This window comes from Phyllostomus discolor, chromosome 5, assembly GCF_004126475.2.
Source record: "Phyllostomus discolor isolate MPI-MPIP mPhyDis1 chromosome 5, mPhyDis1.pri.v3, whole genome shotgun sequence".
Classification (NCBI taxonomy): Eukaryota; Metazoa; Chordata; class Mammalia; order Chiroptera; family Phyllostomidae; genus Phyllostomus; species Phyllostomus discolor.
This window is the reverse complement of record NC_040907.2, coordinates 13,149,436-13,168,273: the sequence shown is the minus strand read 5'-3', so window position 1 is coordinate 13,168,273 and position 18,838 is coordinate 13,149,436. Positions and strand designations below refer to the sequence as shown.

General features: G+C 60.2%; 1 protein-coding gene across 15 annotated transcripts in view; it reads left to right on the top strand.

Annotated features, from left to right (window-relative positions):
- LOC114496104 (RAP1 GTPase activating protein) overlaps window positions 1-18,838 on the top strand; it is a 62,565-nt gene that overhangs the window by 9,964 nt on the left and 33,763 nt on the right. For 3 of the 15 annotated variants that reach the window (XR_004903091.1, XM_036025475.1, XM_036025478.1), the window contains exons 1-2: window positions 4,026-4,128; window positions 6,137-6,172. The exons of 4 other annotated variants lie outside the window; for them this stretch is intronic. Coding sequence is in view for 7 of the 11 variants with exons in the window: in XM_036025475.1 (XP_035881368.1) it covers window positions 4,085-4,128; window positions 6,137-6,172 (80 nt within the window). In the remaining 4 variants the exon portion in view is untranslated. Of the gene's footprint in view, window positions 1-4,024; window positions 4,129-6,136; window positions 6,173-18,838 lie in introns of those variants that run through there. 8 more of the 15 variants (XM_036025480.1, XM_036025477.1, XM_028511386.2 and 5 more) reach the window with 6 other exon arrangements.

Below are 18,838 nucleotides of genomic sequence, written 5' to 3'. Positions count from 1 at the left end.
AACAGAGGCCCAACATGGGAAGGGATTGTGCTAGAAAACAGAATGAGTGGCCAGCTGAGCTGGGGCCACAAGCAGGGTCTCCTGCCCCCTAGTGCAGGGCTCGGTGAGCCTCGCCGCCCTGGGTGGAGCTCTGGTCATCAAGCAATCTCCCTTCCAGCTCAGCCTCCTTGCCCTTGAAAATGGGTGGGAAGGGCCAGGCCCTTAGCAGAGGGCCAGGGGAAGGAGGCCAGCTGGATTCCAGCCTACAACGTCAGGGAAGGGCCTCGACTTCCCCTCTCAGTGGGGCTGCAACAGTCATACACCCCCTACCCTCAAAGAGCCACCCTCTCTCCTACCTTTATTTCTTCCCATAAGTGAGCTGGGCACTCTGTGTGTGTGTGTGTGTGTGTGTGTGTGTGTGATGTATGTCTGTGCACACGTGTCGGCGTGTATTGCATGTGATCTAAGGTCTGTAACTTTTGTGCATGAACTGTTGTCATTGGTGTGTGTTCACGTGTATGTGCAAACCCAGCCACAGTCATTAGGTGATTACATGGTGATTTGGGCACCTGTGTGTGTACACTTGACCCAACTTTTGCATGTGGGTTTGCAGGGCAGGAGCTAATGCCCATGTGAGCATATCCGCGTGCATTTGATCCGAGCAATCTCCGTGGGCGTGAGCTGGACGTCTCTGCGCACTGTGTGAGGGCGGGTGCCCGTGCGGCCCGCAGCTCCGGTGCGGGTGTATGTGACGGCCTGCCCCGGACTTCACCTGTCTTGTTCACTGTCCATCACCAGTGCCTGGACGGTGGCAGGCACGCAGCAGGCATGCAGCAGGCATGCAGCAGAGGCTCAGTGTGTGTTTGCTGAGTGATCCAAGGAAGGAAGCCACGCCCTTATGTATGTCTGTGTTTCTAGAAGGGTTTCGCTATCAGGGATCTTAGAGGCATGTGGTCCCTATGAGGTACTGGCCTGAGTGGAGGCATTCATTCTGGCTCTTTTGCCCAGGCCAGATTGTCCTGATCCCTGATGGGGACACTTCGAGTAGGCAGGGGTCTCAGGAGCCCACTGAATGGGGTAGGAGTCTTAGAGGCAGGGCAGGAGATGGCTGGGTCAGTAACCTCACTGGACCGCTGCTTGGGGAGCCGAGCTCAGGGTTTGCGGCATCTTGGGGTCGGGTACGTGTGGCTTGGCTGTGATAGGCCACGGGCTAAGGATAATGATGCTTCGGTGATGGACAGTGGATAATGGAGTTCTCCGAAGGCAAATGCATGTTTCCGTTGTTTTGTCTCTAACCCAGCAAGGTGAGAGAGGGTGTTTAACAAGTGAGCAAACTGAGGCCCAGGGAGGAAAACTGATGAACACAGAGCCACACACACAGGGGCCTGCTGGCCAGGCAGGAAGCCCAGGACCGCCCTGTCTCCCGCCCGGGGGGTGGGCAGCCGAGGTTGCTGGGCACCCTGGCGAGAGTTGACCCCACCAGCCCCACTTGGAGCCCAGGCCTGAGATGGAGGAGCCTGAGATTGCAGGAGCCTGCCCCTTGCGTCCATTTCCCTGCTGTGGGCTGGGAAGTGGAAGCTGGAGGCAGGTGGGTAGAACTCCCAGAGCTCAACCCCGGGGTGAGTTTGCAAAGAGAGCTCTCCAGCCCTCCACCCCTGTGCCCTTCCCCCCTCCTTCACACAGTCTGGCACCTGTTGCAAATCTAGGGGCCCAAAAGAGGAGACTTCCTTCTAGAAGGAGGGTCTGGCTCCCGGGGGCAACCTGGCTCTGGTTTCTAGGTGAGAGGCTGGAGGGAAAGGGAGAAGGGAGCTCGTACCTCCCTGTCCCTTGTCCTTGGCATCTTCAGGCTCGCATGCCACGATGCGAAGGCTAAATTCTTGGAAGTGGCCTTGCAGGTTAAGAAGGTGCGTTTCCATTATGCTGTTGCCCGAGGGACCGTGAGCCGGCCAGGGAGCGTCCTGTGCATGCCTGGCTAAGGGAACGTGACCCCCACCCCGCCCCCAGCTCTTGCCAGTGAGGCAGCTGCAGCTGGTCAGAAATCAAGAGGCGGGAGCCCACACTGGGTTCTTTGTTTCTGGTGGGAACCTTGTGGCCCCCACAGCCCTTCTCAAGGGCCCACTGTCCCAATACCAGCGGGACTTCCCCGAGGGCCAGGCCTGGCTGGGAGACTTGGCACATTGGAGGCCCTTGGCCACCCTGCCAAGTGGACATGCAGAGCCCACTTAGGAGTCATTCCTACTGAACAGGCAGACTGGCCCAACTGGGGGCCATGTCCCGGGGGGTGCAGCAGCAGCCTGGATATGGCGGGAGTCCTGGGCCCCAGCCCTGGCCCTGCACACAGCCCCCAGTGGCCCAGGCCTAGCTCCTGGTCCTCCCCTCCCGCCAGTGCTCTGCCCCCCACCCCCAATTAGGAAGAGAAGACTCCTTCCCTCCTCAGTGCCCCTCGGAGCCCAACGAACTTCCTGCACTGCCCAGGCGTGGTCCCTCCATCCAGAAATGTGCCCTGGCTCCAGAGCACCCTGCCACGAGGGAGCCAGACCCTTCTCTGAGAACCAGCCCCGCGGGCAGTTCTAAGGGGGAGGAAATCACACCTGCCCTGCTGGGGTCTGAACTCTGCAAGGGGCCCTTGAGGGCTCCTCCATCCACCAGAGTGGAGAGAGGAGAAGGAGTCCAGGGTGGGAGCAGCGCGGGGGTGGGGGGTGGACCTCCCGAGAGAGAGGCGATTGCTGTGTGATCCGGGTCTTTGTCTGACGTGGAGAGACTGCTGCCCCGCCTCCCCTGTCTGGGTGGGTCAAACCGCAGGGTCCGGTGCCCAGACTGGTCATTTCCCGGGGAAGGGGGCACTACCTGGCCCAGGGCTCAGGAGGAATCGTTCCTGAAAGGGTCCTGTCACCCTATCATCGTGTCCTTGGTTGTCATTCCTTCCTTGCCCCCCCGCCCCCTGCATCTGTTACCTTCAGTCCTTTTAAACAGAAAACCCCATAGGAAACCTCAAGGCTCTGGGGACTTCCCTGGGTTCGGGGGCCAGGGGTAAAGAATAATCACTCCCTCTTAGAGGGGCAGAGAGGGCATTCTAGAAGGGGTGGGAGATTCTCGGGGGCAGGCCAGTGTCCCATGTCTCCTGACACATTTCTACTTGGGGCAGGAGGGGCAGCTCCCTGTGTGGTGGACTGGACTGTGAGTGCTGGGTGAGCTGGGTGCAGAGGAGGGGCTCCGAGTGTTTGTTGAGTGAATGTGTGATGGACTATGGGACTCAGCTGGGTGTTGCTGAGTGAGGGAACCCAGAGCAGATGAATTTCCAAGAAGAGGGTAGAGCATCTCCATTCCCACCTCTTTGCGCCTCCTCCTCACCCAGGGAAAAGGGGATGAGGACGAGCCATAGAAGGGCTGGGGGACACTCAGTTCTTCCTTTTCCTTACTTGTCTGAGCAGAGCCTCTAACCTAGTCCGGGACTCGGGTAGCTGGTGTTTATTGAGCATTTACTGTGTGTCAAGCCTGGGCTGAGCACTCTGCATGAAGTAACTCATTCCCTTACCACAAGGGCGGGGTGGGGGTTAGTTCTATTTTACAGATGAGAAATTCGGGGTACTCACAGGGAGGGCACAGACCTGACCACGTTGCAGATCATTTGATCCTGGATTCCAAGTTCTTGGCCTGACCTGCTCGTTGTGAGCTCTCCCCTCGTGATGACGGGGACAGATCCGCCAACAGCTGGGGGCGGGGGATGAAAGAGGGTGCTGCCCGCAGAAGAGGGTCCGCACAGCCTGGTGCGTCTCTGGTCTGGGGTGGAAGGTTCGCCTCGTCCTACGCTCCTAACTCCTTTTAGCTGCCGTTGCCGAGGCCACGCCCGCCGCTGCCCCCGAGGTCCCAGCTGGGAAAGTCCAGCGAATCCCCCGCCCCGGTCCGAGGGCGGCGCGAACAAGCGGTCCTTTCTGCACGCGGCTGCCCCCGGCAGCTGGACCGCCGCCCGCGGGGGGCGGACAATCCCAGGGCTTGTGGCTGGGGGAGGGGCGGCCCGAGTTGCCAAGGTGACCCGGGCGGGCGCGGGGAAGGCAGCTCCAGCTCCGCGCGGCCAGATGGGCAGCCTGGCGGCGGCGGCGGCACCATGAGCTGCCGGAAGCGCAGCTTCACCTTTGGGGCCTATGGAGGGTAGGTGCGTCGGACGGGGGCGCCCGCGTGCGATCGCGGGGAGCACAGTAGGGATGAGCGCGTGTGCACTTGTGCGCACAGGGCTGCCCGGGCTCCGGCTTGGGTTCGGGTGGTTCTGTCCTAGTTTGTGAGTTTGTGCTTGTGTGCGAGGCGAGCCGTTTGAGGTCGGTGTGTAGCATGCAGGGTTGTGTGTGTGTGTGTGCCTGTGTGTTGTGGTTGGGTGTCCCATGTGCACGTGTGGGGTCATGAACGTTTCTGTGTTTGTGTCCCACGTGCGGGACCGTGCTTCTGCATGTGACGGGTGTGCGGACAGGAAGCCGGGCCTGTGTGAGTGCGCTCCTGGGTGCGTGTAGAGTGGGGTGGGCCAGGCAGGGGACCTCGCTTGGTCTCTGGATGCGCTGAGCCCCTGAACTGGGGCTTTGGACGAAGGGAATCTAGAAGCCAGTAGTGGCACCCCGCCTCTGGGCTGCCCCCATATCTTAGGGACCCCCTCCTGCCAGGGCTATGGCTGCCTGGGCTTGGAGACCCAGGGCAGGCGGGTTGGGGGGTGGTAGTCAGAGTGGTGGCTGGTCCATGTCGAGGTTACTATCCTTCCTGACCCCACGTGCCCCCTCAGAGGGGCATGGAGGTGTGTCGGGGGGTGCTTGCCTTGGGCAGAGACTTGGTAAATGGGGAGGAAGCCTGGGTGTACAGACTGGGGCCACAGCCCCTTCCCTGGCTGGACAAGTAGTTGCATGACCTTCGCCAGGCCCTGCCTCCCTGCAGTTAGAGGGAAACCCACCTTGGGGTGTGGAGCAGTTGGGGCTCACACAGGTAACACAGCTGGTGCAGGCTGGGTGCTCTTGGAGCTGTGGGGGGGTGTCCGAGGTGCCTCCCCTCTGTGGATACCCAGCCTTCAGGGGGCCCTGGCAGAGGGGCTGGGTGGGCTGCCTGCCCTCTCTGGTGCCCTGCTGAGCCATGAGGTGAAGAGAGGAGCCTGGCTGAGCCCGGAGACCGCTGGTCAGCTGGTACCGGGACGCAGTCCAGAGGGTCGGGCTGGGCTCTGCTGGGCGACCTTGGGCAAGTCCCGGCTTCTCCGGCCTCCTCGAGCCCGTCTGCAGAGTCCACAGCGGCTGATCCCTGGGAGCCCCTGGCCCCGGCCCCCCAGACGGGGCCCCCTGGCTGGCAGAGTCTGGTTTAGAGCCCCTTCGCCGTTCTCCTCTGGGCGTGGGGCAGGAGGCACCGGTTGTTTGTTGTCCAAACGGCGGCTGGGCCCCTCGCCCCAGCCGGGCGGGAGGGTGGAGCCCTCTCCGAGCCTCCCGGCTCCAAGGTGCCCTCAGAGGTGGATGGGGGAGCACCTCGGAGGGGGCACCGCCCACACACGCTCTCTGAAGGGGACCTGGAGGGATTTGGGCAGATAAAGCCTGGGTGGCCCCTGAACTCCGGGGGCTTGAGGACTTCCTCTGGTTCTGCTTTGGGGGGCTGGGTGTGTGTGGGTTGGGGGTGGGGCGGGGGAGGAAGCTCAGGTGGACCACCTCCTCCCAGGTTTGCAGGTGGCTACGAGTGAGCGCCAGCTTCCAGATCAAGGCAGGCATGTGTGTGTGGGGGGCGTTCTTCCTAAACACCCACACCCTTTAGTCCTGTTTGGACACACTGTAGGCTGGCCTCACCACACCCCACATCCTTGCTCTGACCCCAGCTGCTGCGGTCACTGTCCCACTCCACCTGTTGCAGGACCTTGCACACTGTCCCCCACTCCTCTGCCACCCTATAGCCTGTCCTGGGCCACTGCTTCCTACCCCCCCCCCCCCCCTGTCCCCAGCCCTGCCTCTTTTCCTCACTCCTTTACCCCGCACCTTCCCATGTCCCTCATCTGACGTGAGGGCTCCTGCAGCCTGTGGGGACAGTGACAGTGCCTCAAGCACCTCCTCCAGACTCCTCTGTGAGGGGCCGGTTGGCGATGTGCTGGGCAAGGCTGGGTAAGGAGGGGCCGCCCCCTCACCTGTCGCCCCCCCTTGCTGTGTTTCAGGGTGGATAAGTCCTTCACCCCTCACCGGAGTGTGTGGTAAGTACTGGGCTGGGCTGGGCTGTGCGGCTGGACCCTGGGGACACTCTGGAACCGATACCTGCCCCTCTAATGCCAGACCAGACCCCACCAGCCCTCCAGCCATCCTCTGGAGGTGATGGGGTGGGCAGGCCTCTCACCAGCTCTGCCCCCAGGGGTTCTCCCCCCACAGTTCCCTCCAGAGCCTCTCCCTGGAGCCAGGCAAATCAGGTTAAATGTCAGCTCTGCCACTGCCTGTGTGACCTTCAGTAACTCACTAACCTCTCTGAGACTCGGCATGCGCACCCGTGACCTGGAGATTAAACTGCCTGTTTGGCAGAGTGTAAGTTGTAAACACAGAGCAGAACAGGCCTGGCATATGGTGGGCCCTCACTGAAAGTGTTTCCTTCCCTTCTCTTTTCTTCCCCCTCTCACGGTGGCTCCTGGCTGGGCTCAGGGTGCTCTTAGCCCCTTCGCTGGCCCCCAAACCCTCTAGTTCCTCTGCACTCGCCCCTTCAGAAGCCTCTCCTCCAGCCCATTTCCTCCGCGAGAGGCTGCCCTGTGTTCGGAGGAGGAGGGAAGGCGGCGGCTGTGTCTGCAGCTTCCCCAACACGGAGAGCAGTGGGTGGAGGTGCAGTCTCACTTCGGGGTTCTCAGCGCCCCCCGGGGCCGCAGCAGGTGGGCGCCTCCCGGCTTCCCTGGAACCAGCATCACATGGGCCCAGCTGGCTGCTCCTGCTGCCACTTCAGCTCCAGCAGGAGAGCCCCCGAGGGCGCTGGCGCCTGGTTCCTGCCCCTGCTGAGGACCTGTCCCCAGGCCCTGCGGTGCCTCCCACCTGCTGGATGGCTCCCATCTGGCACCATTGCCCCCAGGAAGCCCCATCTGGGGTGGGAGGCACCCGGGCTGAGCTCCAGGGTCTGCTCTTCTATTTTCCTCTGATGCTCTCCGTGTCACCTGGGGCCGCTTAGTCCCCCTCTCTGGGCGTTTGTCCTGCTGCGATGCCCAGTCCGTTTGAGCCTCTACTCTGTGTGAGACCTCGAGCTCGGCCCAGGGCAGAGGCAGGGTGAGGAGAGAGAGGGATGGAGGTGAGGAAGATGCCATCTCTTCCTCCAAGGGGCTCAGAGACAATATCCCAACAACCCATCTGTCAGCCACCTGCTGCGCACCAGGTGCTACTAGGTGCCCGAACTGCTTCATCGCCATAATCTTTCCCACGTCCCCGAGTTGGGGACTGTTATGTCTCATTACAGAGGAAAACAGTGGGGAAGTGACTTCCCCAAGTTCACACAGCTCGTCGGCGGCAGAGCTGGGATTTAAATCTTGACCTCCTGGCGTCTGCGGAGTCCAGGGTCTCACCCACCCTGTCCCAGGGCTTCCGGGCCACTGTGTGTGTGTGGGGGGGGTCTCGGTGAAGGATGCACTTGAGGGAAACTTGAGGATGGAAGGGTGGCCCACAAATCCCACTCCGGGGAGCCCCAAACGAAGAGTCATAGAGGAGGGCCCAGGCCCGAGAGTAGGTGACCTGCCCCATGATGTTGGGCCAGTTCCTTTTCTGCCCCGGGCCCCAGATGACACCTACAGAGTAAGGTTCTGGCATCTCCAGGGCTGCCCATCACTCAGGAAGCCTTGCCCCACGCCCTCCTGGCCGGAGCTGCTGTCCGAGGTGCCCACCCCTAGGCCGCCCCCACCCCCCCGCTTCTGGAAGCTGATTACTTAGCCCCCAGCCCGTGCCTGGCATTTCATTAGTGTAACATGTGGCTATTAGTGTAAAACTAGTGACTATTAATTATGATTTCCTGGCATTCAAGGCCTGCCCCCGCCCCCCGTTCCAGGCTGGGACTCATTCTCCCCTAGCCCTGCATTTCTGATCAGCGGGGATAGGGCCCCAGTGAGCACCACCTCCGTGCTTTTGCTCACAACCCCCCGCCGTAAGCCCTCCCATTCATTCCCACAAGTCTTCGCCACGCCTCCAGCCCACCCTCATCACTGTCTGTCCAGTGTTTGCTTCCCTGACCGCCCCCAACCCCATCTTTGTCTCCCTAGCGCACCGCCCCCCGCTGCCTGTCACACCTGCAGACCACACATTCGTGCTCTTGCCTGGGGTGGTGGGGACAGCATGGCCTTCGGAGCCTGCAGACACGGGTTTGAATCTGCCTCTGCCACATCCTGGTGGCGTGACCTCGGGCAGGTCACGTCCCTTCTCTGAGCCCCACCTGATGCTCAGAAGTTTTTGTTGAACTTGATCATTCATTGAGTTGGATGCTGCCTGTGATGAGTGGGGGGCTTGGGTGGGCAGCCCCTGTCCTCAGGTGGCTTTTCCCTGTAATCACTGAGCCGGAGGCCTTGGGGGTCTGTGTGCCGGGGGTCAAAAGCTCGAGGCTGGCCTCATTAGTGGCTCTGAAATGCCAGGCGGGCACGGCCCGCTGGGCCTCCTCATCTATTATGCATCTGCTGGGCAGGCCCCTGGCGGGTGACTGGCAGAGCACAGGACGAGGGAGCCAGCAGCTGCTTCCTGAGCCCACACCTGCCGCCACACCCCTGGGCAGGGATCCCCCAAGGCGAATGCCAAGGCAGCTCCTGCCACATTGCCCTGGCCCAGCTGGAGTAAGGGGCTCCCGGGGGGACAGAGGCGTGGATTCCCGTCCCCACTTCACTAGCCTGCCTGTTCCAGCAGCCACTTCTAAGAGAGTCTGGGACCTTGACTGAGCTAGGAGTCATTTGGGACTAGGGTGGCAGAGGTGGGCTGAAATAGAATCTTAAGTGCAGAGGCTCCTGCCTGCACAGGGCCTCAGGGTGACTGAGTCACGGTCGTTAATTCATCATCCATGCATTCAGCCACATGTCGTTGCTGAGCACCTACTGTACGCCAGGCACAGTTCTAGGGACCGTAGACAGGCCCAGCCCCTGTCCTCAGAGAGCTTGGCTTGGCTGGTCCTTCCCCTCTCTGAGCCTTAGTTCCTTCCCCTGCAAAAGAGGGCGTGGGGAGGACGGTCTGTAAATAGTTGAAGAAAACAAGCTATGATGGTTGTGCGGAATTTTAAAAGATTTTGCTTATTTTATTTTGGGGGGAAGAGAGGGAGAGAAACATTAATGTGTGAATGATACATCAATCATTTGCCTCTTGCACATCCCCAACTGGGGACCTGGCCCACAACCCAGCCATGTGCCCTGACTGGGGATCGAACTGGCGACCTTTGGGTTCGCAGGCCGGCACTCAATCCACTGAGCCACACCAGCCAGGGCAGTTGTGCTGAATTTTAGAGTGAGGGTACACACCAAGAAGAGCTGACCCCTACCTGGAGCTTACTGCGTGCCGGGCTGTATTCCAAAGCCCTTTCCTATACTGATGAATTTAATCCTCATAACCACCTCATGAGGCAGGGACTGTTACTGTCCCTGGTTTGGGGCTGGGGAAACTGAGTCAGAGAGGGGCTAAGTAACCCCTTCAAGGTCTCTTGACAAGGCTGAGATTTGAACCTAAGCAACCAGGCTCCTGTCTGCACATGACCCTAAGCCGAGGGATGGAGGGTGACAGAGGGTGTTGTAAGGGCCTTTTTAAGGAGCATTGGAACCAAAACCAGAGGAAGGAGACGAGCTGGCTGTAGGAAGAGTCAGCAGGGGCAGAGGGGCAGCCCGACAGAGGGAGCAGCAGGTGCAAAGGCCCTGAGGCGGGAACAAGCTTAGTTTGTGCTGTAGCAGGGACGTGGGGGGGCAGAGGGGGTTTGCAGAGAGGGGAGGAGCCAGATTGGTCAGAGCTTTGTAGGCAGAGTAGAAGATTGGATATGATGTCAGTGATTGACATGCAGAACCACTGAATCTTAGACTCCTGGCTTTGTAAAACCTTACAATCAGAGAATTCGGGCCTCCTAGAATCTTTGGAAATGGAAGAGACCTTTGAAGTACCTTCCTATGGCCCCCCGCTCAGCAAGGAATCCCCCTTTGGTTCATGACACCTTGTTGGAAGAGAAGCCTTTGGGGTCTCCTGAGAAATAGGCACCTTTACTTTCAGCCACTTCCTAGACCCCTTGAAACCCACTCTTCGGGGCTGAGACCATCACGACCTCTCAGCCGCTCCTCCACTGGCCCTTCCTTGCTTAAAGGTAGCCCCTTCCATCGCTGGGCAGCTCAGATGGGTATAAAAAGTTCTTCCTTACTTGGAACCAGCTGCCTGAGCCGAGGTGCACCCCCTGGGTCTCCTGCCCCCCCACAGTGGCCCTTCAGTGGGATAAGGATGGGGATTACATAGCATCTCCCCAAGTCTGCTATTTCCAGTCTGAACAGCCACTCATCCCCGCCTTCGCTCCTTTTCATTCTCTTTCCCCTCAGCCCTTGTAGGCCTTGAAGCTCCTTATTTGTTTCTGTCTTCCTGTGGGCCAGAGCTGCCACATCCTTGGTGCGGGGTTGGTGGGGGAGGACTCCAGGGAGAGACCCAAGACCAGAGAGGGCCCCCTCTTCCAGGAAAACACCCCTCTAGCTTAAGCAGAAAACACAGGATCCCCTCCAGGTGGGCTTTGGTCCTGGGACCACCACTATTTCCTTGTGCGATCTTGGGCAGTGAGTCTCCCACTCTGGGCAGTTTCCCCTACTGCCCCCTCCCACCCCCCGGCTTGGCACAGCGAAGAGGCGCCGATGGCCCTCCAGGTCTCTCGCAGCCCTGAGGTTCCCAGCCCGGTAGGCCCTGCTTGCCCCTGCATCCTGGAGGTGCTCCGGCTCAGGCCCCTTTGTGTGGGTGGCACATGGAAGTGTGTGGGTTCCGCTTCCTGGCAGACCTGAGTTCAAATGCCAGCTTCAGTTTTCCTCACTCTCTGCCAGGCCAGTGCCGTGTGCAGTGTGGGTTCACTCCTCTGGGTCTTGGTCTCTTCACCTGTAGATGAGGGCGATAGAAGCACCAGCCGGTAGATCGCTGTGGCTCATAGACGAGGCTATCTGGGCCTCATTTCATGCCAAGGTCACAGGGGTGTCCAACCTGCAGCCTCGGGCCACATGCAGCCCAGGATGGCGGTGAACGTGGCCCAACACAAAACTGTAAATTTACTTAGAACACGATCAGGCTTTTTTTGTGATTCTGTGTCACAGTGTATTTAATGTGCAGCCCAAGACAACTCCTCTTCTCCCAGTGCGGCCCGGAGGCGCCACAAGGTTGGACCCCCCTGGAAACCCAGGGCCTGGCGCAGAGCGACGCCAGCGGTCACAGCGATCCGGCCCATCTTAGGTGTCAGGCCCCGTAGTGGGGACAGAATTATTCGGTGTGCAGACTCAGCCCTACCTGGGGGTAAGAACTGCTTACATGTGACCATGCTTTCTGGCCTTGGGCACTGACCTTGACACTGGCCCTGAGAACACCGACTTTGCAGCAGACCAGGCTCGTGCCGAGTTTTGGCTGGGTGACCTTGGGGTGCACCTCCCCTGGCTGGGAGGTGGCAGCAGTCTCCCCCTTTGTGCAGCAGGGAGTATGAGCCGTTCCCACCGCAGGGCGAGCGAGGGGAGTGAGGAGGTGCTGCTGACGGGCTGGTCTGACCCCGCGGCAGCCTGGCCGCCGCAGACCGTGTGCTGCCGGAGGGGAGGAGCATTTCAGACCAGGGGACCCGGGGAAACGTCGCTCTCTGAGGCCCATTTTCCTGCTGCGAAATGGGAAGACTGGCTGCAAAACACTCTGAGGTGTTAGGATTCTAGTTGAGTCAGATGGTTTCTGATCTTGACCAGGTCATACTGTTTGCCGCGTGACTTTGGACCAGAGGCTTTGCCTCTGTGAGCCTCAGTCTCCATGCCCGTAAACAGGACAGCATTCACCTCGTGGGGTTCTTTCAAGGCTCCATCGGCCATGTGTTCATCCAATAAGTGTTTATCGAGTCCCTACCATGTGCCAGGTGGTGTCTAAGAACTGGGGACACAGCAGTGAGTCTCATGGATGTGGTCCCTGGTCTTGTCACGCACGGTCCCTTCCAGTGCAGGGACAGATGCAAAACTGCAAAGGGCAGGTCCAGACGGGTCATGGGCAGCGAGCGAGAAGGTGGGTGGGAGGGGCCCTGCCTTGGCGAAGGGTGTCAGGAGGGCCTCTCCGAGGCTGTGGGAAGGGTGGTCCAGGCAGAGGGCAGAGTAAGTATAAAGGCCTGGAGGTGGGAACAAGATTCCTTTCTCCCACCCCAGTTCTGGAACATTCCAGGTCACTGCTGGGCAGCTGGTGGGAGGTGGCTGTGCAGGCAGGGAGGTTGGAGGCCTACCCTCTCACAGATCAGGGACGGCCGCCCCCAGGGCAGGCCTGGGGGCGGGGGCGGGGCGGGCATCGTGGTCCGGCCCAGGACCAGCTTGGGTGGGGCCTCGGGCGAGACTGGCTGCCGCGCTGGGCCTCTGAGCTGGTGAGGGGAGGGGACCCCACGGCAGAGCAGAGGAAGGGGGCCAGCCTGCACCCACCTGGCCGGCCCCCTTGTCCAGAGGCGTGTTGGAGTCTGGCACAGAGACCCTGGACCTGACTATTTTCTGAGGGGCCTGGGGGGAGGGACAACGCCTGCCTGCCCTCCCTCTCCCCCTAGCCAGCCGGGCAGCGGCCACAGAGCGTGTCAGCCGTTCCCAGACCCAGCCCTCCCACGGGGCCAGAGGTTCTGGAGAAGATGCCGGTACCTGCTCTCCCTGTCTCTCTTTCACACACACGTACACACACACTTCCCCACTCACACTCGTAGGCTGGACTCCCGAGTGGACAGCTTTGTCATGAGTGTGGGGTTACATACCCACATGGTCGCTCAGGCAGCAGACCATGGCCGGGCATCGGCTGTGGGCCAGGCCCCTGACAGGCCAGGTCTGGTCCTCACCACAAGACACTCCATTTCTGGTGCGAGATCCTTTCGGTGATCTGATGATCACACCCGCACGTGTGCAGAACAAACTGACGAATCGAGGTTGGCCCAACACAGGCTTTTGGGAAAGCCGGTCAGAACGGGGGCGGCCTGGCCCAGTCTGGGGCGGGGCAGCGCCTTAGGTGTAATGGGGGGCAGGGGGCCAAGGGAGAGTGTAACAGGCAGAGGGCGAGGTGTGCACAGAGGCCCGGAGGTGGGACAGACAACCCGGGGCCTCACGAGCCACGTGAGGCTCCATCCTTCTTGCCACGGGAAGCCACGGGGGGGCTCTCAGGCAGGTGGATGATGTGGTAGGTAACACATGCTCACCCACCCACACATGCCTCAGACACGAGCTTTCTCTCCCACCCACATTTCACGTTCCTGCCGGGCCCCCCATCCGCATCTTCACCCACAGAGGCACACACCCTCTGTCGCCGCCGGGCAGAGTGCAGAAAACCTGGGGCCGGCTGTCAGCAAAGGGTCGGGCGTTTGCTGTTTCTGTGGGGCAGGGCCCCTGCTCCGCTCCAGCCAGGAGCGACCTCTGTTCGCATTTGCACAGACACTCGCATATTGTTTAACTCTCCCCTGGGAGTGGAAGGAGGCTTCCGGCTCAGGGAGTGCTTCCGCTCGCATGTTCTCATCGAACTCTCCTGGCAAGCTGCAGGGAAGACTTAGCAACACCGCTTCACAGCTGAGGACGCGGAGGCTCAGAGAGGTGAATCGACTTGTCTCAGGCCACACAGCTCTAGAGGTGGGCTTTGAACTCAGGTCCATCTGACTTCTAGATCTGGTCACTGGCCCATCCGGACTCAGCCCGTTCCGCTGTGCCCCTCCTCTTTCCAGGCTCTCCCCGAGAAGGTGGCCAGTGACTTTCAGTGCCAGATCCTTCCGGAAACAGGTTGATCAACATGGAAAGTTGTTTGGAGCCCCAGTGCGTGCCCACCTGCCTACTGACCCCGTGGCCTTGGGGGGCAGTGCCAAGGGTGGGGCTGGTCACCTGCCAGGCTGCTAGCCTGGGGCAGCTCAGGGCGTGGAGCGGAGGCCCAGAGCAGAGCCTGCATTTGCATTTGCAAATGAGGCAGACAGCCCTGCCCTTGCAGGGGCATCACCTCAGCTGGCCCAGCTCTCAGGATGTGACGGCTGTGCCCTGCGCCCAGCCTCCCGGGCTGCTTGTCTCCCACCTTCTCTCTTTTTTGACCCTTAGCACAGGTTGCCTAATGTAGCAGGGAAGAAGCGTGGGCTTCAGGGTCAGCCAGACGGGGGCTACAGCCCCGCTCTGTCACTCCTGGCTGGGGGGCTGTAGCCGTGTCGTTCAGCCTCCCCAGTGTCAGCATGTCCTCCTTGAAATAAGGAGTGAAGAACAATAACTCCTTCTCACGACAACTCAGAGAGGTAAAGGAGTCACGTACTCTGAGAGCTGAGTCATAGTAAATGTTCCCTTTTAAAAAATCTTTAATTTTTCTTTCCTGAGCACAAAAACAACAAGTGCTCATTGTAAAAATTCAAACAATGCAGAAAAGTCCATCCTGTAGAAGGCAGAAGTTCCTCAGGGCCCTGCTTCCCAGGGGTAAGCCATGTGGACTTCTACATGCAATTTTAAATTTTTACAAGTGAGAGTTTCGTTGCACGACTTGCTTTTTTCACCTCACCACGATGCCTCAAACCCCTGTTTCCGTCAGGACTGAGACCTCCTTTGTCATCGCTGCGTGGTGTTTCGTGGTTTGCGTGCGCCGTGATGTGTGGAACCAGCCTCCTTTGAATGAGCGTTGGGGGTGGCTCACAGGTTTAACCGTTGCGTCCCCTGGTGCACGCATGTTCCTCGTTCGCACATTTTCGCGCGTCTCTGTGAGGACCCCTGGAGGTTCACTGTCTGGGGCTGGAGCTGCTGGGCCAGGGCGCGCCTTCCTCTCCCACAGGGGCGGCCAAACGACCCTGCAGCCGCAGCAGTCTGCGTGCCCCCGGCCAATCCTGGGAAGCCCCTTTCCGCACAACAGTGGGAACCGTCCAAGCCTCTGTCCTCCACCACGGGGACCCTAGAGTCGACAAGAGGCATAGGTTCCAGGGGCGGAAGGCTCCTGGGAGGGCATCCGGTCAAGCCTATGCTCCCTGGACCCCTCCTGTCTGTACACCTTAGTGTCTCTCCGGCTCCGTCTCTGAGTGTGCTGCCACCTCTGCATGCCAGGGAGCCGAGAGCCTTACAGGGCAGGTGGCTTTACTCTCGGGCAGCTCTGTCACGTTGATTCTCGTGTTGTCCTCCCTTCCACCTTCTCACAGTTTTCACCGGAGTCCTGCCTCAGTCCCTAGCCACCTGCAGAGAAGGGAAGAGAGAAAGGAAGAGAGCAGGGAAGGCCAGGAAGAGCTCTGGGTTAATGTGCATACATACTGTATCAGCTCATTTAGTCCTCAGGACAACCCTTGGAGGCAGGCATTGCTATCCCATTGTATCGATGAGGAAACCTGGGCTCCGAGAGGTTAACTAACTTGCCCAAGGTCACACAGCTGTGAGGGGGCAGAGCCAGCATACAAACTTCGGCAGCCTGGCTCCAGAGCTCACACCTCTGATGTTGCACCTTTCCAGGCAGGAGCCTATAATTTACTGAACACCTCCTGCGTACAGCCACGTGCCACTTACCAACAGGGATATTTTCTGAGAAATGCATCATTAGGTGCTTTCGTCATTGTGCAAACATCACAGAGGCCACTTTCACAAGTGTAAACAGTAGAGCCTCGTATACAGCCGGGCTCCACGGCCCAGCCTACTGCTCCCGGGCCGCAGACCCATACAGTGTGTTACTGCACTGAGTACTGTAGGCAACTGTGACCCAGCGGCGAGCATTTGCGTTATCTAGAGATACCTAAACACAGAAAAGGTCAAGGGAAAATGCAGCACAAAAGATAAACAAAGGAGCACCTGTGTAGGGCTCTGGCCGTGGTGGGGCCTGCAGGCCTGGACGCTGCTTTGGGGAGTCGGCGGGTGAGGGGTGCGTGCATGGGAAGCCCCAGGACGTCACAGGACAGTCCCGGAGACTTTATAAACCCTGCACACATGGGTGACACAAAATGTTTAGGATGATGTGAGATTAAATCAAACAAAGAGAAAATGACGCAGTCGAGAGATGTGGTCAGCACGAGGTGCAGGACATGGCACACCATTCACAGCCGACTGACTTGGGTCAGTAGGTCGGTAGGAAGAGGACTCGACGGGAATGTCTCAAAGCATAGTGTAGCAAGGGCATAAACCGGGGACAGCCACTTATCGTCACCACCTGGTGTGCTGTGTCATCCGGCACGACTATGAGCTGGACTCTCATGCCGCTGGCAGGACGGCAGGCCTGTTTGCACCGGCATCACCACAAATATGTGAGCAATGTCATGCTGCCACATCCGAGCTGCGACGACGTCACTAGGTGACAGGAATTTCTCAGCTCCATCATAATGGTATGGGGCCACCATCGTTCCTATATGCGGTGCGTCACTGACCGAGACGGCATTGTGCAGCGCGTGACTGCGCCCGGCTCTGGCTAGCCAGGGGGCGCGTGCGGCCTAATTTATTCTGCACAACAGCCCTACGGAAAGTAGGCGTTACTGTCCCATTTGCAGATGAGGAAGCTGAGGCTCCCCCCACGGCCCCCACCAGGCACAGTGGGCCCTCTGGGGTTCCTGTTCCCACCAGTCCTTGGCTGATGCGGCTCCCAGCTTCTCCTCCTCCCGTTCGCCCTCCTGCAGAGTGTCCGAACCAGACCTTGGCGCCAGCCAGTCAGAGTCCCAGGGCTTTTCCTCATCGCCTTTGGTTAGGAGATGGTGACCCTGTTCCTCTGCAAGGGAGGTCCACCTTGGTCTGGCAGAACTTCGGCTCGCCAGCCTGGCCTGGGGCCCGTGAGGCGGCAAAACCACGGGCTAGGGAGGGAGGGAGGGAGGGGGTGGAGCAAACAAGGCCTCGTCCTCAGAGGGGTCAGGGTCTGAGCAGTGTGGCCCACGGCGTGCCAGGAGCATCGGGAAAACAGTCTGGGCCCCTGCCACTGGGGCTTTTGCCTTGAGGTGGGGGAGGCCCGACTCCCCTGGCACTGATGCCAACACCCAGCCCCACTGCCCAGCCCAGAGCAGGCATCAGGCCATGTGTCCTGCATGCACGACTGAGCGCAGGAATGAAGGGCGCACGGGGGAGTGGGTGGACGATGGAGCGAGTGAAGGAATGCGTGGAGTTCAGAGGGGGAGACCCCTGGCTGCAAGGTGGGGGAAGGACAATAGGTTAGTGAGGGGGGTGGGGCATAGGTGGGGGTAAGACCTGTGTGTGTGTGTGTGTGTGTGTGTGTCCTAGGAAGATCCTTGCACACGAGCTGTAAGGTGGGCAGCGTGTTCCAGGCCCATCACTGGGGGTTGCCCTGTGCTGATGTGGCCGGGGTAGAGCAGCTGGGTTTGAACTTCAGGTGTGGTACCTTGGGCAAATCACCGGCTTCAGTTTTCTTCTGAGTAGAATGGAGATAGCGTTATCTGACTTAGGTTCCTTGGAAGGCTGCTGAGAGGGTCTAGAGGGAGCACAGTTTGTAAACTGTCAAGCACCCGGCTGGGTAAACAGATGTTATTACCCGAGCAGGGGTAATAGCCAGGTCATCTAATGGCTAGGTCATCTCTGTGTCCCTGCTCCCCCACCCCCTGTCCCCAGGGCGGGGAGGAGTCTGTCCCCTGGGAGGCAGAGAGGGTCAGACTTAGGCCACAGCCTGGCTCAGGCCACCTGGGCAGGGAGCAGGTGGACGGGAGGCCCGGTCCCCAGGTGCTGTGCCTCTGGGTGGGGGCCAGTCCCATGACCTCCTTTCGGGGCTGCCAACCTGTTGTTTGCTCAGGAGGCCGCTGCCTGGCCCAGCTCCGGGATCCGGGTGTCTCGGCGCACAGCCAGCTCAGTGTCGGGGCGGGGAGGGGCGCGCGGCACGTGCCACCTTCCAGCTCACCCCTCTGCCCAGCCTGGAGCCGGAGGCCCTCTCCTCCACCCCAGGGGGACCCTGCCAGCCCTGCCCCTCAGTGGCTGTGAGACCGGGCCCATCCTGCAAGCTCACTGCGCCCCCGCTTCCTTGTCTCTGAAATGGGGTGGAGAGAAGATCAGCCCTCCGTCAGAGTTGTTGTAACAGCTTACATGACATGACAGTGCTTGGCCCCCCTGCCCCCTCAGTCCCTCCTCAGTCCCGGGAGAGGTCAAAGGTGCCTGGAAAAGAGAGCCAAGGGTGGCCATGCCTGTGTCCCACCCCTCTCCCTCTCCGTGGGCCTGAGAGGAGGGCCCAGACTTCCTGGGCCTAGCTTCAAAAATTCACTTACGGGGCTGCCCCTGGCCACCTGCCCTGGCACCTTGGCAGGGCCAGGGGCAAGCAGGGAGGCAGTGCCAGAGGCTTACGCTCTGGAGACAATGGGCCTCTGTGGCCCCTGGGAAGGGGCAGGTCCAGGGAGGCTCCAGGCTCTGGTTTCAGGAGATCGGCATCCGCTCAGAGCTGACGCCGTGCCTGGGAGACACGGGGAGCTCCCCAGCGCCACCCAGAGGGGCCTCTCTCAGGGGTGTAGGGTCTCTAGGAGCAGCCCTCTGCACCCTCTGCTCACTTTAAGGCCCCTGCTCCTCTCCTCCCCGCTCCGTGAATCATCGGGTTGGTAGAACCAGTTGGTCTCATGGCCCTCCGGTGCCCAGCGCTGGTCTGGTCTGGACCCCTCAGCCTGCTGTCCTGGGCTAGTGCCCCCCATGTCCTTCTCCGCTTTACCTTCCCCGGCTGGTGAGCCCATCCTCTGCCCTCCCGACCCCCCGAGCCTGGCCCCCAGCTTGTGTGAGTGCTGTCCAGCACCCCATCCAGCTCTCCTGCTCGCCATCACAGGC